This window comes from Oncorhynchus tshawytscha, linkage group LG04 (genome assembly GCF_018296145.1).
Source record: "Oncorhynchus tshawytscha isolate Ot180627B linkage group LG04, Otsh_v2.0, whole genome shotgun sequence".
NCBI lineage: Eukaryota > Metazoa > Chordata > Actinopteri > Salmoniformes > Salmonidae > Oncorhynchus > Oncorhynchus tshawytscha.
Window position 1 is genome coordinate 64,184,702 of NC_056432.1, and position 19,763 is coordinate 64,204,464.

Sequence of the window (19,763 nt, forward strand, 5' to 3'; positions counted from 1 at the left end):
AAAAACAAAACTTCAACGTTTGTGGAATGAGAACGGAACGAAGACCTCAAACAGGCGAGCGTGCAAATTATTTGCAGAATTCTCAATTGGCTAGCAAATCCACCAGCTTCGATACTGCTATGTGATATTTGATTGAGTAACATGGGATGCTGGTATGTATGTAAGCATTACGGTAATACGAACATGTTTATTTTAACCACTGCAATAATGCTATAGCTTCTAGTAACTAGCTAAAGAACCCCTTATAGCTAACTAACACATGCATGCCTTTCTAGCTACACTTGTGAGCCGTTTAGATATATTAATGCACTCTTCGAGTATTGTTATTATATCACGCCACAATCTGATTATGTTGCTTGGCTGGTGTTCTACCTAGCTAGGTAGCTATTTGATGTATCTTATTTAGATGTGTCCGAAATGTGCGGATGAGTAAATAATGTGTCTGTAAACGTCGTGCTGCGGTTCGCACACCTCACCTCGTGGCAGTCAGTGATGACGTCAACATGTAATGTTATGACATTTGTAATTTTGTGAGGTTTGTGGGCTCCATCTAGTGTACTTTACAGACAATGCCGCACTAAGTTCAATCAGGACATGCGCTGCATAGCTTCTTTATACTTTTAAAAATATATTATACATTTCTTTCCGCCATCAGAAAATATACTGTATAGGAACAACTGGGGCGGTGTTTCAACCAGCGTCACCAGGTTTCGGGCCATGCACACTACTACATGGGTTATAAAGGTCCAGACCTCTTACCAGCTAGCCATTTCACATCGGTTACAGAGGCACTTATATTCCCCTTCTTCCGAAAGTATCCCATGCACAAACCAGAATGTGAACAGTGAAAAACGTCCATTAAAGGCCAGGAAAAACCATGGGTTTCCCACTGCTGGTACCAGTAGTATAGCTGCCCTAACCCAACACCTAGCAACCTCCTCAAAAGAGTCAGGACTACCACTCCGACTTCACTACACTGGTGTCAGAAATGGGATGGCCCCTGATTGTGCCTGTGCCCCAAGGGTGCAGGCACAGGGAACTAGAGAAATGCGAGCCGGACTCCTCTAAGGAAGTGTGTAGTGACCTTAAGATTCGGATCTCTTAGTGTAACAGCTAATGTGTTTGACGGTCACAAACACCCGGCTTCAAACCCTGCCAGTTGTGACTTCCCTCTGATTTCTCCAAAATAAGAGTGAACCGCTGGAGCAGGTTTTGAACCAGCAATGCTGTGGTTATGGGGTGAATTGAGTGCAGTACCACCTGTACCATAAAGGTACCTCTTGGTAGAGGCTGTAGTGCGCAACGTGCCACGTACAACAGGTAAGCTATGTGACTGTGATGTTGGAGAGCAGACTGAATTTTGCAACCATGTCATTGAATCAGTTGGTATAAATTGTTTTGTTACTTTTGGGGGGCTTTGTGAATATAGGCCTATTTCAAATTTACAATATTAAAATTGTCAGTGTGATTTTAAAAATACCTACAGCCTAAAATCCTTTAAAAAAATGCAATATTCAAATATTATAATACATGAAATGAGGAGAGAAAGAAGTAGGCTCAATGTATTATTGTGTGCATTGTTGACGGTAGTCCACTGCTCCTATGTCATCACAGGTTATCTACCCTCAAATGATTTGAACATCCCACAATGCATTGCTGTGCGCATGTTGTGAACAGATATCAGCTGTGCCTGTGGGATGAAAATTAAGACCATATCAAGGTCAGAGATGCAGTCCGAGATTGTTTGCTAAGATGGATGATGAGGAGGAGACTTGGCTGACGATTGTGGCACGTTTTGGGAGCATGGAGAAGCCAGAGATAAACAGACTACTAAATTGGGCTAAGCAGGCAGCACTGCACATGAAGCCATGGCATGAGCGTGGTGAACGGTTAGACATGGTTATGGAGGAAGAAGAGCCGAGTGCAGTGGGAAGATGTGTGTTGAGGAAAAATGGCACCAAGTACAAACCGTATTCTGCTGTGTCTGATGGCTCAGAAAATGAACCCAAGGATGAATTACCTGTGGTGGCATGTGAGGTGAAGACCTCAGATCCTCGCTCCAATGGTCATGCAAAGGAGGATTCTGGCCCAGTGGGAGTGAGATTTTAGGAGAAAGCGGATCCTGCCTTTTGGCTGGGCCATGTGTAGTCTCAGGCTGGGTAGAAAATAAGTTGGGTAATGTTAAAATCGGTGAAGGTATTATCGGTGGGGAAAAACGGTCAATTGTGGGGGTGCCTGTGTTGCTGGGGATCAGAAGTGCCTGGTGCGAGAGAGACAGGCTGAAGATGCCAGGGTCAGAGTAGAACAGAAGGTGTCACGCTGAGGCAGGGAAGAGAGTAGAGGATGATGGATCAAGGGTGAGTAGTAGGCTTAGGCCAATACAGACTGATTTGAATTTGTGCTTCAGTAAGGTTGGCTTCTTAGCATTTATTGCCATGGTTATCAATTTGTACCGCAGAAATGGAATGTAAATCACAGAAGGTAGAGGTTGTGGTGGCAGTACTTGGGTGTATAAGGTTTTACTGCCGAAGAGATACAAGGTGTGTTGAACCAGAGTCCGGTCCTCCCAGGCCGTCGGACTGGTGTAGGATCAGTTAGGGTCAAAGTAGTGGAATGAGCTGGTGATAATTATATATATATATATATTTTTTTTATTAAATAGGTGTAGGGTTAGTTGGTGGTGCATCTTTTTTTTCTCCCCTTTTTTTGTGTTACAAAAATTGACATGATGACCACACACTACCGCACAATAGGTGGCAGCATGCACAAAATGTGCGAACTTCATTATACCGAAGAAGAAGCTGTGCCTGTGTATCGCTGCAGTGCATTGGCAAAGCGACAGCAACGCAGGATTGTAGCTGCTCGGGGCTGCTGAGCAAATACCATCTCAGGCCGGGTTGGATAGGACCCCATCGCATTTTCTATCCTTTGGAAATTATATATAGGTCGACAGGAGAGTGTTTTCAATTTAAGTGGATCAGATTGTAACCAAGCCATTTGGGCTTATTTAAACATTTTATATAGGCTATTTGTTTTGTATTCATTCAAATGACCCCGACTCTCACCAATGGTGTAAACTGTGTTCATCTCTACATGGGTAAACAATTTTGATCATCGGGCATCTTGTTATTTATTTTAAATAATTTTTTAAGTGATATTTTGTACTCTCGAAAGGGAGTCCCTTTACGGAATACAGCTGGATTGCATAGGGGAATCTTCAAATCTGTCTGGGCTAGGAGGAGATTCCATTTTCCCATCCGGGAGTGGGGGATAATATGTCCAGGCGAAAACAGAACAACCCCTTCAAAGTTCATTGTAGGTATCTCAGGTATTGTAAATGCCATTTTTACTTGTTGAAAAGTAGTGAGGAGTATCATTTCCATCCATCTAACTAGACGATTGTTTTCACCACCTTTGCAATTGTGTATTGTAAGACAATGTGTCAATCACCATCGTTGATACAAGCGCCTGATACAATGTTTTAGTTCAACCTATGTGGCGCGTAGACGTCAATATTTGTATAATTTTGATGATACATTGAATCAACGCGCGTGACACCGACGACTGTCTGTATCTTCGAACCCCAAAAAATTATCAGGAACCATTATTAGGCTACTAATACTATGATATTAATATTTGTATGGAGATGACAACCTCACAATTGCATGCGCAGGTCGTTTTCTCCGAGGGAAACTATTCAGATAGTTATTTCCATGTGTTTACCGGCGCTTATGTTGGTGGTTTTTAATTAGATTCTTTGTTTGAGACAGCAGGAAAACCTGCTGTGGCATGCTGGTCCCTGTTTTCAACTCTTGTTTTGAGAGTACGATATAGCCTACCAATGTCAATTAAAATAAATAATGTTCGTCTTGAGATTAGGACAGATTTCACCCTTCTTGGTCTCAGAATCCATGTAAGCTGTTGTCCCTCATAAAATGTCAGTTTAAACTAGGTACAACATGCTTTTGCATTGACTGTACTTTCTGTTTCTCTGGATAAGCTCTCACATTGACATTTCAGATACAGAACCAGTACAGCCAGTGGAGAATAGCAATGTCGGTCATACCACTAGCATTGTCAATGCCTGGGGCCAAAATAAGAGACCATATCTTTTTTTTTTATGGAAAGGTGCACTGCTTGGTTTCTGTAATCAGAGCCCACTGAAACACGTTTCGTTAAACATTTCTGTTCCATGAGTGCTGTTGTGTCTGTCATAGTCACCAGCTTAGGGGAGGATGTTTTTCAGTGTCACTGACTACGTTGGCTATCTGCAAGCAACATTCCTCCAATTCCAATGGGAATATACTCCAGAGCAGGTATAGTCTAGGTACTACAGGTTTGGTAGCTGTGTAGTTGCCTGACAAACATTTCTACCGATGATGATGATGTCCTTTTCCTATGCATGCTAAAAGGTCAAACTGAGTGCATGATGAATTGGCCTGCTGATCCTTCACAGTGTAGGCTACTGGATGCCTGGGGACTCATAAGTCCATGTAGCCTTTAGGGTCCTTTTCTAAACATAGGCGAGGCTAGTTTGTTTAAATATGGTGTTGAAATACGTATTGCTCTAATGGCCTCAATAATCCCTATATGCTAACAACATCTGTCACGGGAAACAGTAACACAGTAAGGATGCGTGATCTGCTGGTAGACGTATTGGTCCATAGAACTCTGTTGTTCAAACACAGTATAGTAAAACAACAACATACATTAACAATCTTAAGGTGTTTTTTGGGGGGCTTCTAAAGTGACGTCTCCCAGCGTCACGTACTACTTTCTGACTGATAGTTATTAAATAACAAGTCTTTTTTTATTACCCTCAGAATGAATCAGACTTTCACACTTTCCTATGACCACATACAGTTGGTCCAAGACCAATTCACACATGCACACACACATACCACATAGTTTATAAAATGATAATAGGCCATTTTCTTAACTCACCATCTAATGAAAAATTATAATAATCCTTAAAAGTGGTGTGTGTGTCCTGAACTGATGTGAAATGTCCCTCGATGTAGCGCACAGACATTACCAGCATGGGAAAACTAGTCAGCTAGCCTGTCTGAGCCAATCATGGCTGGGGTAAAGGGAAAGCATAGCAGGGGAAACGGCAGCTGTTTTAGAAGTCTCATTAGCCCTGAAAGGGTTAGTGACGATAAACGGGTCTGTTTTGATAGCATGCATTCCGGTTGTATCAAAATAGTTTTCATTGTGGATCTATAAAGCCATACAGATGGGTCATTTTGTGTTGATTTGTCTGAGAGCAGAGTTGGGATCATTTCAGACACTTCACTGGGGAGGAGGGCTCCACAGAGAGGGAGGGATTCTGGAGAAAGGGGTGATGGCGGTTACTTCCGTTTTTCCTTAATTAAATACCAGGCTGCCAATTAGGCGAAGTGAGAAATGATCTGGGAGTCTGGGATTATCTGATGTCTGTGTTTCACCATTCCCATGGTCCTGAACACCACAGTGCCTGTACATGGATGGAAGGCAGGGGCCCCAGCACTTCCTAGAGATTCAGACAGTATTTTGTGTGTGTGTGTGGCGTCTGTCTGTGTGTGTTGGAACAGAGGGTGGGTAAAAAAAGAGAGGAGCTTGAATTCAACAGGAGCCCCATTGCTTAGTGTTTGAGTAGAGTTTTGGCATTCTCTCTTTTGTCTGTTTTGTTTTGTCCCCCCTTCCTCCTCCTCTTTCCCTCTGTGTCTGTTGGCTGATGAGTTTGTCTTTGTCTGGATTCAGTCAGACACTGCGTCACCTCCTGCCTACAGACACGCAGACTCAGAGATAACATCAGAGTGGCAGAGACATGGGGAGGGAGGGCCGGTGGGAGAAGAGAGACAGATGTACAGACAGAGCCTAGCAGTGGGGGATGGGTAGCTCTCACATCAATCATTGGCTGTGTGCCGTGGAGCCAGTCTGTAGCAGTTCATAGTTCAACAATCAGACCCACTCTACCAATGCTAATGAGTGCCTGGATCACTATGGGACATGTGCCCAAACTATTTTCACATACTACACTCTGCTAAAAAGTTAATGCAGGAATGACAGCCCTGTGAATATTAGAGGGGAGTTTTTTTTAAATGATAGATTTTATTCCTCAACCCTCTCGCACACAGACCATGCTCCTCAGTGGTGTGTTGCTCCAGGATTAGAACAGAGGCTGTAATTACCTCTGCCAGCCTCAGGTAACTGGATGAAAGATGTTCCTTCCATCACACTGAATGGAAAGACTGGACAGGAAGGGGAGGGTAATAACTGGAGGGCTATGGAACCTATATTTTTCCATTCGAGAGATATTAAAATGATCAAAATAAAACCTCCCGTTAACGTATACTGATGACATTAATGAGTGTACTGTCACTAACAACTGGAGAGGCCCTGTGCTCCCATTCCAACCCTGTCAAGCTTGGGTGTAGATCGGAGGGGAAATGGGATACTAATGCAATGAGCAGAGATGCTGTAAAATGCTGAGCGCCATGTGAGGGATTTAAGCAGACACATATGGGCTCCTTGGTATGAGGCATTGGCCTCCCCCTCAGAGCTGCTGGTATGGATATAGAACAGTCAGAGCTGCGTATGAGCAGGGAGGACAGAGGGTGAGCCAGGCTGTGCAGTGTGTGGGTGGTACTGAGAGAGGGAGATACAGTGCCTTGCAGGCTGCTAGTGGAAAAGAGTGCAGGCTGCTTCCCCCTGGGACTGCAGCATGCTTGGATAAGCGTGTGTGTTCGTTCTGCTTCTGTGAAAAGTGGGGGTCTGGTTGTGTGTGAGTACATGTGTCAATGTGCGTTTCTGCGATGTGTTGATGCAGCATTATATTGGCATGTCAGTGAATATGAAAGCATCCATGTCAACTGCATATAGGCTCGAGGAATGATTTTGTTTAAAGGTTTAGGCCTTTCATGTATTCTATGTTGTGTTTCTATAACCATCTTGGGGCTAGTATATTATGGCAGCTATGATGGGTTTATGTGTGTAGCTACGACTCCTTTAATGCTGGATAGGCTTGGTATTCTAATCTGAAGCACTTTCTTCAATATGCTAAGTGTAGTAGATTGCTTGGATTTTGTGGCTAGTCAGCACCTACACCAGGTAACTGAAGTGCAGGCTACACACCAGGCTCTCTGGTGTTTATGCCCTCCATGTTAAATATTACAGGTCTGTGCTCTAGAAATGTCTTCCCCCGACTTCATGATCACGCTCCGCCTTGCACTACTGACCTGTCAATCTTCTGTTCCAGGGCTGTCATTCCTATGCCTAGCACGTTTTACCTCCAAGGCTTTGTCTGCTGGCTGTATTTTCTTACATTGTCTTGTAATATATCAACTGTCTTTTCATACACACCTGACTCTCTCAAATGAATACAAATATATTTGTTCTATGTCATTGAGGATTGCCTCAATCAGGAATCCGATGGGAAAGTGACCGCCCATTTTGCCTTGGTTCTTCGATCTTCCGGTTTTTGAATGGGCTTCAAGGTTATATAACCAAATTCCCAAATGCTGTCATTTAAGATATACAATTATATTCTTATTTGTGTATTAATTTACTTGTACCTGATACCTTTTTAAGATGTTCAATTGCATCCTGTTTGCGTCTGTGTGTTGCGTTTTCAAGAACGTTAAAAAAAACTAAAGTCGACATGTAGTGATCACACTTTCCCATAGTATCCACTCTTATTTTTGAACGTTGCTATGTGCACAGCCAAACAACGGAAGTGATGGATTCGACTTCCGCTTTACTTCTCTACTGCAGCTCGCCGGTGGCAATTTAGCCAATGTCAATTATTTGAAGGAGAGATTTTATAGTATACAGTATAAAAGTTAAGTAAACGAGTGCATAATTTTACACTGATTTCATCCACATTCTCCGTTAGCTAGACCTACGAGAATAGTTCTGTTGTGATAATTGAAATTGAAAATAAGAATGTGTTCTTAACTAACTTGCCTGGTTAAATAAAGGTAAAATAAAATAATAATGTTAGTTGTGTTGTCAGAGTTAAGGGCCAGGCACCAAGCCAATAACTATAAAGATAAACTATAGGCTACATAACTATAACACGCTGGTGAGCATCCACACTAGAGAAAAGTCCTACACCTGTCCATCAACTGATCAACGCATCCTACTGCACGCTGTCTATTGATAAGGTGACCATGCGTTCTCTAACACACAGATACTGGTTCAGACTATTCAGTGCTTTCAGGGTGTGTTCATTGTCATAGTGACAACTGCAAATAATACATCAATGTAGGCCTAATGTAAAACAATATACTAACTCCTACTGTATTTAAATGTATCATTTCAGCAACAAACACCATATTGCCTGCATATCTATTACACCATTGCTCAAGTGGTTTGCAGATGACTTCCATTTTTCTAATGGTTGTCAATTTCTTTGGGTCTTATTTTTCACTGTGCTCATTTAAAATATTTAACAGGCAAGTCCGTTAAGAACACATTCTTATTTTCAATGACGGCCTGGGAACAGTGGGTTAACTGCCTGTTCAGGGGCAGAACGACAGATTTGTACCTTGTCAGCTCGGGGTTTTGAACTAGTCCAACGCTCTAACCACTAGGCTACCCTGCCGCCCCATCTCTCTGTCTGGACCTTGCAGGCTCATCTCTCTGTCCCGTGCAACTATTTGCAATGCAACAGTGTTATCATAATAAGTGGTCAAAAGTAATCACACCAATGCACTTTCTCTCCTCAACAATCCATAGGTACTGCAGGATTTTGTTCCAACTAGGCACCACACCTGACCAACTGAGCTAATTGGTCAGTTCAATGTTTGTCTAAATTCAACACACCTGATCCTCCAGGTCAATTAAATAAAAAACATGAAGTGCGGCACTCCAGGACCGCCTGTTGTGAATGGGAACAGCTGGGAACAGCTGGAAAGAGAGGCTGGTAATGTGTAGCTGATGTAATAAGCTAAATATTTACCAGTCGGAGTGCAATAAAAAAAAGTTTTGCTGGTATCATTTGAGTGCACAGTTATTGTCCATTTGATGTAGGCTAATTTAAATAACACCTCAAACGTCCGATTTTGTAAAAAGATAACTGCATATGCCTAGGCCTGGTTAGGCAACCATTTGGATCAGTTTGGGACTATTCTCAACAGTTAAGAAGGTCCAGAAAGGTACATAAGCAGGCCACGCGTGTGTTCTGTCAGGATGTAGCCCAGTGTTAAGATACTATAGGAAAATATGGGCTTCTCCTTTCCAACTCCCTGCCTGTTCTTAATGCCGTAGCCTATTTTACATTCAGCAAGCATGTATCTCCTCTAATAGGCTATTAGTAGGCTAAAGAAAATAAGTCAAAATAAGTGTCCAACAAGCTTTTGTGGTCTGGCTTTTTCTGGGACTCCACAAGATTTAAGAGGAAGAGACCCCAGGTGCGTAATTGCGCAACAGACAGACAGGCATGGGATGTGGACTGTCTCCTAAATTAGAAACGTATGCATATTAACCCATAATTCATAAGCTCAATGTTAGGCTTTATACTGCAGTGAATAAATGTATCCTACCTAGGCTACAACAGCACAATGTAATGAAGAATTTTGTTTTCAATTGAGTACAAAACTCTAGTCTAGGCTGTAGTATTTTCACTGTAGTTTGTCTTTTGAATAATGCTCAAAATCCTAGCGTTTTTAAATGTTCATTTAGAAATGGCTGCATCTAGCTTGCCTGATTGGGCAACCATTTGGATCAGTTCTGGGGTTTTACTCAGCTGTTAGCCTACAAGGTCCAGGCACATTAGCAGGCCAGTAATATGGTGTATTTCTTTTCAGGATTTATCAGCGAAAAGAAACATGCTAATGCAGGGATTTCTAGTGGCTCGAATATGAATTATGATAAGGAAGTTGTATCTGTAGTTTCTGCATTTGGCTTCCGTGTTTTAAGAGTTTGAAAATCAGGTGGATATGCCTAGTTAAATTGGGCCACCCCTCCCTCTGATGGTCCTATCATCTCCCTGTGACTCCTCTGTTCACAGGGCCCTTCCACAGCACCGGCTTTGCAGGCCCCCTCCACATTATTAACATGGATGGCAGGGACGATTTCATTGAGGACAGCGAATGCCACAGCAACAATTCCCAACAGGACAGCATTTCAGGTAGGCATTTAGGGCATTTCCCTGACCCTAATGTGACATACTCTCTGTAGGGGGTGTCGTGAGAGAATATGACTAGGTCTGTGTTCTGTTGTCTGTCTATATTGATAGGGCTGTGTTTGCCTCCATAGAAGACAGTGATAGCGACCTGGACAACCACGACTCATCCTCCAACACCTCAGCTGACGACCACATGACCTCCACCAAGAGAACACACCACAGGGGAGTTAAAGAAGTGAGTGTCACTGTCAGGGTTACCCATGAAGGGGTGTTCTCTCCTAGTACTGTTATCATGTGTGTCCACTGAGTGTGGGCCTGCCTGGTTGCTGATTCACACATGCATTTCCTTCCTGATTTGATAGTGTTCTACAGATCTCAGGGTCATCTGGCCCTCTAGACATATGTGGAAAGGTTATTGCCCCACCCCGCACTGTCCTTTTCCAGAATTATGTTATTCAATAATCCTACAAAAAGAGATGCAGCACAAGAATACGTCTGAATACATTGCATTTGTAAATTGTAAACTGGCGATTACAGAATATCCTCACATCTTCAGACCCCAGAAACAGAAAGCATCTCGGGTTGTGTGGTGTGATTCACAACCATGGCAGCGTCATACAGTGTGTCATAGTGACAGTCAATTAGTCACTGGGGGCCTGAGGGTAATTATCTCTCATACATACACACAACCTTATGACCTACCATTCAGGATTCCTGCTCCCAGGACCAGCCATAGAGGTACTGTAGAGAGGATGAGCATATCCACCCTTTAGATGTACATATTAAATCCTCTTCTAATATTTGCCCTACATTCTCAGTTTAGGCAGAACCACCATTACATAACTTACTGTATTATTACACAATCATTAGCATACATCTTACTGATGAAACAGATCTGTATGGTAGCTCCACATAGCATCCACAGTATCTGAGGGTACAGTAGTACTGACGCCTCTGTGTTTCTCAGGAGAGCGAGGAGGGGGCCGACCTGATGAGCAGCTGTGTGTGTCCTCTGTGCACCCTGGAGTTCAGCAGCCCCGAGCAGCTCATCACACACGTCTACCAGGTGAGGACAGTACAGTACCAGACAGCCCACCATGGCACCAAGTATTCAGACGGGGCCAAAGCCTCCTTAGCTTCAGCGGTTGGATCAGGGGGATAATGGGCTAGGGGTAGAGAATCACCATTGAACCTCCTAGGAGCTACTGTCATCACTACACTAAAGACGGAAGGATAATTATGATCCAGTCATGTGATCAGTCTCTGGGTTATGTGTCCTACCTAAGGTTTGGATGTTTCAACTTGTTTTAAGTTATCAGTATCTTCTAACTGAGCCAGAATTACACGTTTACCACCAAACCACTTCCTCCTTCCATTCGTGTTCTTTCTCACATGATGGTCTAGTGCTATAACCACATACGTTTATGCCACAATTGTAGATATGTGTATTTTTAGATATGCACTGTTGTGGTTTGTCCTCACTTTTAGGTTGCTTATAAAATACACTGACAAACAAAGAGAACCATTGTGCTTTACCTAATTAAATAACTATAACTCTGTCTCTCTCTGTCTGTCTGGAGCAGCACACATCGTTGATGGGCAGCAGTAAGAACTACGTGTGCCCAGTGTGTGGGCGCACGCTCAGCTCGCCAGGCTCCCTGGGGCGCCACCTTCTCATCCACTCTGAGGACCGCCTCTCCAACTGTGCTGTGTGTGGGACACGCTTCACCGACACCAACAACTTCAACAGGTCTGTGCCTCCTCTACCACTGTAACTGACAATTAACCTGTAAGTCTGTCGTTGTTTTTTTATTGTTTACGTGTTTGCTATGCAGGGGAAATGATAAGACAAGTGGAACTATGTGGCTAAGAACTGTTGTAACTGGGATTATTATCTTAGCAACAGACCTTTTATGAGTGAAGGCAATCCCCAAGTTTCCATGTCTTCGGGTATAGTTCGTAAAGGTGGAATTGTGTATGTTAGGATGGTAACGTTGTTATAATAATTAAGGATGAAGCGTGAATTTATACCAGGAATAATAAGTGGGAAGTTTTTGATTTCCTCCCTTCTGTAATAAGCAGACAATGAGGTATTTGTTCCTTTATTCATGTGTTTAATCTGACACTGTTATAGCTCCGGCTAAACTGTTTATGTACAGTCGTGGACAAAGGTTTTGAGAATGACACAAATATGAATTTTCACAAAGTCTGCTGCCTCAGTTTATATGATGGCAATTTGCATATACTTTAGAATGTTATGAAGAGTGATCAAATGAATTGCAATTAATTGCAAAGTCCCTCTTTGCCATGCAAATGAACTGAATCCCAAAAAACATTTCCACTGCATTTTAGCCCTGCCACAATAGGACCAGCTGACATCATGTCAGTAATTCTCTCGTTAACACAGGTGTGAGTGTTGACGAGGCTGGAGATCACTCTGTCATGCTGATTGAGTTTGAATAACAGACTGGAAGCTTCAAAAGGAGGGTGGGTGCTTGGAATCATTGTTCTTCCTCTGTCAATCATGGTTACCTGCAGGGAAACACATGCTGTCATCATTGCTTTGCACAAAAAGGGCTTCACAGGCAAGGATATTGCTGCCAGTAAGATTGCACCTAAATCAACCATTTATCAGACCATCAAGAACTTCGGTTCAATTGTTGTGAATAAGGCTTCAGGGCGCCCAAAAAAGTCCAGTAAGCAAATCAAATCAAATTTATTTATATAGCCCTTCATACATCAGCTGATATCTCAAAGTGCTGTACAGAAACCCAGCCTAAAACCCCAAACAGCAAGCATTGCAGGTGTAGAAGCACGGTGGCTAGGAAAAACTCCCTAGAAAGGCCAAAACCTAGGAAGAAACCTAGAGAGGAACCAGGCTATGTGGGGTGGCCAGTCCTCTTCTGGCTGTGCCGGGTGGAGATTATAACAGAACATGGCCAAGATGTTCAAATGTTCATAAATGACCAGCATGGTCCAATAATAAGGCAGAACAGTTGAAACTGGAGCAGCAGCACGGCCAGGTGGACTGGGGACAGCAAGGAGTCATGTCAGGTAGTCCTGGGGCATGGTCCTAGGGCTCAGGTCCTGAGAGAGAGAGAGAGAGAGAGAGAGAGAGAGAGAGAGAGAGAGAGAGAGAGAGAGAGAGAGAGAGAGAGAGAGAGAGAGAGAGAGAGAGAGAGAGAGAGAGACTTAGATTCACATAGGACAGGAGAAGTACTCCAGATATAACAAACTGACCCTAGCCCCCCACACATAAACTACTGCAGCATAAATACTGGAGGCTGAGACATGAGGGGTCTGGAGACACTGTGGCCCCATCCGAGGACACCCCCAGACAGGGCCAAACAGGAAGGATATAACCCCACCCACTTTGCCAAAGCACAGCCCCCACACCACTAGAGGGATATCTTCAACCACCAACTTACCATCCTGAGACAAGGCTGAGTATAGCCCACAAAGATCTCCGCCATGGCACAACCCAATTGGGGGCGCCAACCCAGACAGGATGACCACATCAGTGAATCAACCCACTCAGGTGACGCACCCCTTCCAGGGACGGCATGAGAGAGCCCCAGTGACTCAGCCCCTGTAATAGGGTTAGAGGCAGAGAATCCCAGTTGGAAGAGGGGAACCGGCCAGGCAGAGACAACAAGGGCGGTCCGTTGCTCCAGAGCCTTTCCGTTCACCTTCCCACTCCTGGGCCAGACTACACTCAATCATATGACCCACTGAAGAGATAGGTCTTCAAAGGTTGAGACCGAGTTTGCGGGTAGGCAGACCGTCCATAAAAATGGAGCTCTATAGGAGAAAGCCCTGCCTCCAGCTGTTTGCTTAGAAATTCTAGGGACAATTAGGAGGCCTGCGTCTTGTGACCGTAGCGTACGTGTAGGTATGTACGGCAGGACCAAATCAGAGAGATAGGTAGGAGCAAGCCCATGTAATGCTTTGTAGGTTAGCAGTAAAACCTTGAAATCAGCCCTTGCTTTGACAGGAAGCCAGTGTAGAGGCTAGCACTGGAGTAATATGATCAAATTTTTTGGTTCTAGTCAGGATTCTAGCAGCCGTATTTGGCACCAACTGAAGTTTATTTAGTGCTTTATCCGGGTAGCCGGAAAGTAGAGCATTGCAGTAGTCTAACCTAGAAGTGACAAAAGCATGGATTAATTTTTCTGCATCATTTTTGGACAGAAAGTTTCTGATTTTTGCAATGTTACGTAGATGGAAAAAAGCTGTCCTTGAAATGGTCTTGATATGTTCTTCAAAAGAGAGATCAGGGTCCAGAGTAACGCCGAGGTCCTTCACAGTTTTATTTGAGACGACTGTACAACCATTAAGATTAATTGTCAGATTCAACAGAAGATCTCTTTGTTTCTTGGGACCTAGAACAAGCATCTCTGTTTTGTCCGAGTTTAAAAGTAGAAAGTTTGCAGCCATCCACTTCCTTATGTCTGAAACACATGCTTCTAGCAAGGGCAATTTTGGGGCTTCACCATGTTTCATTGAAATGTACAGCTGTGTGTCATCCGCATAGCAGTGAAAGTTAACATTATGTTTTCGAATAACATCCCCAAGAGGTAAAATATATAGTGAAAACAATAGTGGTCCCAAAACGGAACCTTGAAGAACACAGAAATTTACAGTTGAGCGCTAAAGTTGATTCAACTGTGGGATCGGGGCAACACCAGTACAGAGCTCGCTCAGGAATGGCAGCAGGCAGGTGTGAGTGCATCTCCACGCACAGTGAGCCGAAGACTTTCGGAGGATGGTCTAGTGTCAAGAAGGGCAGCAAAGAAGCCACTTCTCTCCAGGAAAGACACCAGGGACAGACTGATATTCTGCAAAAGGTACAGGGATTGGACTGCTGAGGACTGGGGTAAAGTCATTTTCTCTGATGAACCCCCTTTCCAATTGTTTGGGGCATTGTTAAGGGATTTTTTTTTAATCAATAATGACTAATTATGTATACATTTCAATCAGGACTGACTAATCAGAACTATTATGTTACTGTATAGATGTATGAATTTTCTTTTAACCTTAGTACTGAATATAATGTGTGTAAATATAATCAAGAATTAGAACAATGACTGTCTGTTCCTTGGTAGAAATGAATGAACTTATAGCCAGACTGGATAGAATGCTCATCTACACAGGCAGACCTTGGCTTGTAAATTATCTTAGTAGGGAGAGACGATGTGGGAAGGCTTGAGAACGATACAGCCATTGTACTGCTGGTTGATTAGACCGGGTAGTACGTAAACTAATGACGTCATTTTCAGTTTATAATCTGTGGTAAACTGTATCATGTTAAGTACTCTCGAGAATAAACGCAGCTGGTTGATTTTTGAGACTGGTCTCTGTCCATTTTATGCAAATAAGAGTCTTACAAATTCTTAGGAATTGACAGTGTTTAATTTTAATCTGGTATTAAAACATACAGGAATTATATTCCTCTAACAGGCATCCGTAAAAAAGCTTGTCCGGAGAAGACAAGGTGAGCGCTACCATCAGTCCTGTGTCATGCCAACAGTAAAGCATCCTGAGACCATTCATGTGTGGGGTTGCTTCTCAGCCAAGGGAGTGGGCTCACTCACAATTTGGCCTAAGAATACAGCCATGAATAAAGAATGGAACCAACACATCCTCCGAGAGCAACTTCTCCCAACCATCCAGGAACAGTTTGGTGACGAACAATGCCTTTTCAGCATGATGGAGCACCTTGCCATAAGGCAAAAGTGATAACTAAGTGGCTCAGAGAACAAAACATCAATATTTTGGGTCCATGGCCAGGAAACTCCCCAGACCTTAATCCCATTGAGAGCTTCTGGTCAATCCTCAAGAGGTGGGTGGACAAACAAAAACCCACAAATTCTGACAAACTCCAAGCATTGATTATGCAAGAATGGGCTGCCATCAGTCAGGATGTGGCCCAGAAGATAATTGAAAGCATGCCAGGGCAGATTGCAGAGGTCTGGAAAAAGGGTCAACACTGCAAATATTGACTCTTTGCATCAACTTCATGTAATTGTCAATAAAAGCCTTTGCCACTTATGAAATGCTTGTAATTATACTTCAGTATTCCATAGTAATATCTGACAAAAATATCTAAAGACACTGAGGCAGCAAACTTTGTGAAAATTAATATTTGTGTCATTCTCAACTTTTGGCCACGACTGTATGTAAGCACTTCAGAGTTATATCAAGGTAATCACTCATAAGTCAAAGTCAAACATAAGGCAAGAAAGTTGTAAGAGTGTGCTTAACTGTATTTTCATTTACTTTAGTTCTCACAGAAGGTGATAATTCTGACTAAAACTACAGAATAAAGCCGCCAGTTAAGATCAAGGAAAGGTTGTGCTCGTGGTTACTGGAGTGAGCTACAACCACTACCTCATTTCAGTCCTATACCCTAGTATAGTGCTTCAGCCTTTCACACACAATGACATGGGTTATCTACAGAGTTTAGCGAGTTAGGCTGTTTGTCTGCGCTAGCCTGTAACAGCTGTGTCCTGTAACTCCTCACATCTCTGCCCCCCTACACAGGGAGAAGCTCAGAGAGGTCCTGAACACAGGCAGCAGTATGGAATGCAGCAGTGGAGATGAGAACTGTTCCATGTCCCGGTCTCTCTCCAGCAGCCCCATGGGCAACCCTGGTCATGGCCTGGGACACGGCCACGGGCCCAGCCACAACCAAGGACACAACCCTGGCCGTGGCACAGGCCACATCCCGGGACACAGCCACGGCCCGGGATACAACCCCGGCCACAACCAAGGACATGGCCCAGGACACAACCATGGCCAAGGTCTCGGACACCTCCCAGGCCACCCACTCCCTTCACTGCACCACAGCCTCCTCTCTTCACCCCCCTCCTTCCCTGACGCCCTCAGCCCCTCACCCGGCCTACCCATGCTGCCAGACATCCTGAGCCCCATGCCTGTGCACCCGGCCGGAGTGCTGCTGGTGTGCAACAGCTGTGTGGCCTACCAGCAGCTGGTGGACGCCCAGTCTCCCATGAGGAAGTGGGCCATGCGCAGGAAGAACGAGCCGGTGGAGGCACGCATGCACCGTCTAGAGCGTGAGCGTTCCGCCAAGAAGACCAAGCGGGAGCACGAGTCACCCGAGGAGCGGGAGCTGCGGAGGCTGCGGGACCGCGAAGCCAAGCGGATGCAGAGGCTGCAGGAGACAGAGGAGCAACGGACACGGAGGCTTCTGCGCGACAGGGAGGCCATGCGGATGAAGAGGGCCAACGAGACTCCAGATAAGAGGCAGGCCAGGCTGATCCGTGAGAGAGAGGCCAAGAGACTGAAACGGCGGCTAGAGAAGATTGACCCCTCCCTGAGAGGTCAGATAGAGCATGACCCAGCTGCTATGGCTGCCCTGACGGCAGACATGAGCCTGTTCCAGTTCCCCTGCCCCATGCCTGTCCCCTCTCTGGACAACAGCCTCTTCATGAAGCTGCCCTAGCAGGACCAGGTCACTGGGGGCAGCACACTGGGAAACTAACAGTTATAATGGCCTCTCCACTACGCCTGTGGGTTGCCATGGCCACAGATGGAACCATTCCATGCTTGTTGAAATTCCAGCAGCTTCTGTGTCCAACGACTTGATACCCGAACTCCTGTGTCAGCAAATAACATTAATTTATTACAGACTAGCAGGAAAAAAGAGCAGGTTCAAGAATGTTTCACTTAATGGTAGGTATTGATAAAGCATGTTGTAAAGAGATTTTATCTGTTCTGTTTTGGGGGCAAGCAGACTTTGACATACCAGCCCATTGTGACAGGAGGAGTTACACCCTTCCATCTTTTGCACATGGACCTTCAGTGGTGGGAATGAGTCACGTAGCCCATAGCTCTCTCCCTCGCCTCTTGTCCCTTCTGCTAGCAAAGTCGCTGGAGTTTACCGGTAGCTACACCTCTCTCACGCTGCCAACGTGGGTCTCTGCTCTGGCTAGCTCATATCCACCCAATCAACTACCTCAGTAAGGGGCTGAGGCCGAGCCCTCTGTGGCCTACGTTCTGACTCCAAGCTTCTTTACACGTTACACTACAGAAGAGAATGCAGGTTTTTCCTTAGTTTGAGGGTGTGTTTATATCTTTAGGACGTATTCACAGCTCACCAGGAGAATATTCAACAGGACAGAACATTCAGTTAGACATAGTCAGAAATGTACTGTATAAAACGGGAACGATAGAAAACGGGCCTGTTCTATACATCACATTTCTATCCGCTATGCTCTGAATATGCTGTACTATTTAATGAGCCCTGTTTTGAGCAACATTATCCTCCATTCCAGCATATTCTCTTCAACTCAAAATATACTGCCACTACTGTAGGTCTCTTTGCCTTTTAATTAGTCACATTGACCTTCCTCAATCGGTTTTTCCCTCGTACCTTCAACACTCAACCTTTGCCAAGTAGTTGGTAATAATTTCCTTTTTACATCTTCTGTTGCATTGACATTTTTGGCTCATCAAACCACAATCTTTGCTGCTGTTACTGTTCTGTATATGTTAGTTACCTCTAGGACATTTAGGACTCAACATGTGAACTGAGAGTGCTAATTTACTTGCATTTTTCTAAATGCCCCAAACTGTCATATTTCCTTCCTCACTTAGCCAACGTATTGAAATATGCTCATACAGTTGAAGTCAGAACTTTACATACACTTAGGTTGGAGTCATTAAAACTAGTTTTTCAACCACTCCACAAATGACTTGTTAACAAACTATAGTTTTGGCAAGTCTGTTAGGACATCTACTTTGTGCATGACACAAGTCATTTTTCCAACACTTGTTTCCAGATTATTTCCCTTTTAATTCACTGTATCACAATTCCAGCGGGTCAGACATTTACATACACTAAGTTGACTGTGCCTGGAAAATTCCAGAAAATTATGTCATTGTTTTAGATGCTTCTGATAGACTAATTTACATAATTTGAGACAATTGGAGGTGTACCTGTGGATGTATTTCAAGGCCTACCTTCAAACTCAGTGCCTCTTTGCTTGACATCATGGGGAGATCAGCCAAGACTTCAGAAAATAATTCCACAAGTCTGGTTCATCCTTGGGAGCAATTTCCAAACGCATGACGGTACCACGTTCATCTGTACAAACAATAGTACACAAGTATAAACACCATGGGACCACGCAGCTGTCATACCGCTGAGGAAGGAGACACTTTCTGTCTCCTAGAGATGAACGTCCTTTGGTGCGAAAATCAATCTCAGAACAACAGCAAAGGACCTTGTGAAGATGCTGGAGGAAACAGGTACAAAAGTATCTATATCCACAGTAAAACAAGTTCTATATCGACATAACCTGAAAGGCCGCTCAGCAAGGAAGAAGCCACTGCTCCAAAACCGTCATAAAAAAGCTAGACTACGGTTTGCAACTGCACATGGGGACAAAGACCGTATTTTTTGGAGAAATATCCTCTGGTCTGATGAAACAAAAATAGAACTGTTTGGCCATAAGGACCATCATTATGTTTGGAGGAAAAAGGGGGAGGCTTGCAAGCTGAAGAACACCATCCCAACCGTGAAGCAGGGGGGTGGCAGCATCATGTTGTGGGGTGCTTTGCTGCAGGAGGGATTGATGCACTTCACAAAATAGATGGCATCATGAGGCAGGAAAATGTTGCTTCAATA

General features: G+C 44.0%; 1 protein-coding gene across 7 annotated transcripts; it reads left to right on the forward strand.

Annotated features, from left to right (window-relative positions):
* Positions 1–8: 8 nt before the first annotated feature.
* On the forward strand, positions 9–19,028 carry LOC112249175 (zinc finger protein 821). 7 transcript variants are annotated; one of them, XM_042321053.1, is made up of 6 exons: positions 9–152; positions 9,995–10,114; positions 10,223–10,346; positions 11,079–11,177; positions 11,695–11,861; positions 16,655–19,028. In XM_042321053.1, exons 2-6 carry the CDS (start codon positions 10,077–10,079, stop codon positions 17,574–17,576), a joined length of 1,350 nt encoding a protein of 449 aa, XP_042176987.1. In that variant the 5' UTR covers positions 9–152; positions 9,995–10,076; the 3' UTR covers positions 17,577–19,028. The 7 variants fall into 7 exon arrangements, with proteins under 7 accessions (XP_042176987.1, XP_024274659.1, XP_042176988.1 ...); XM_024418891.2 differs by having other exon boundaries at positions 12–152; positions 10,243–10,346; XM_042321054.1 differs by lacking the exon at positions 9–152 and adding an exon at positions 2,842–3,328.
* Positions 19,029–19,763: the final 735 nt, after the last annotated feature.

Excerpts from the sequence above, each read along its gene's own strand:
- LOC112249175 (XM_024418889.2), top strand. The coding sequence starts at position 3,276 with ATGTCCAGGCGAAAACAGAACAACCCCTTCAAAGTTCATT. Across the intron at positions 3,316-9,994 it reads CAACCCCTTCAAAGTTCATT|GGCCCTTCCACAGCACCGGC; the intron begins GTAGGTATCTCA and ends CTCTGTTCACAG. Across the intron at positions 10,115-10,242 it reads CCAACAGGACAGCATTTCAG|AAGACAGTGATAGCGACCTG; the intron begins GTAGGCATTTAG and ends TTGCCTCCATAG.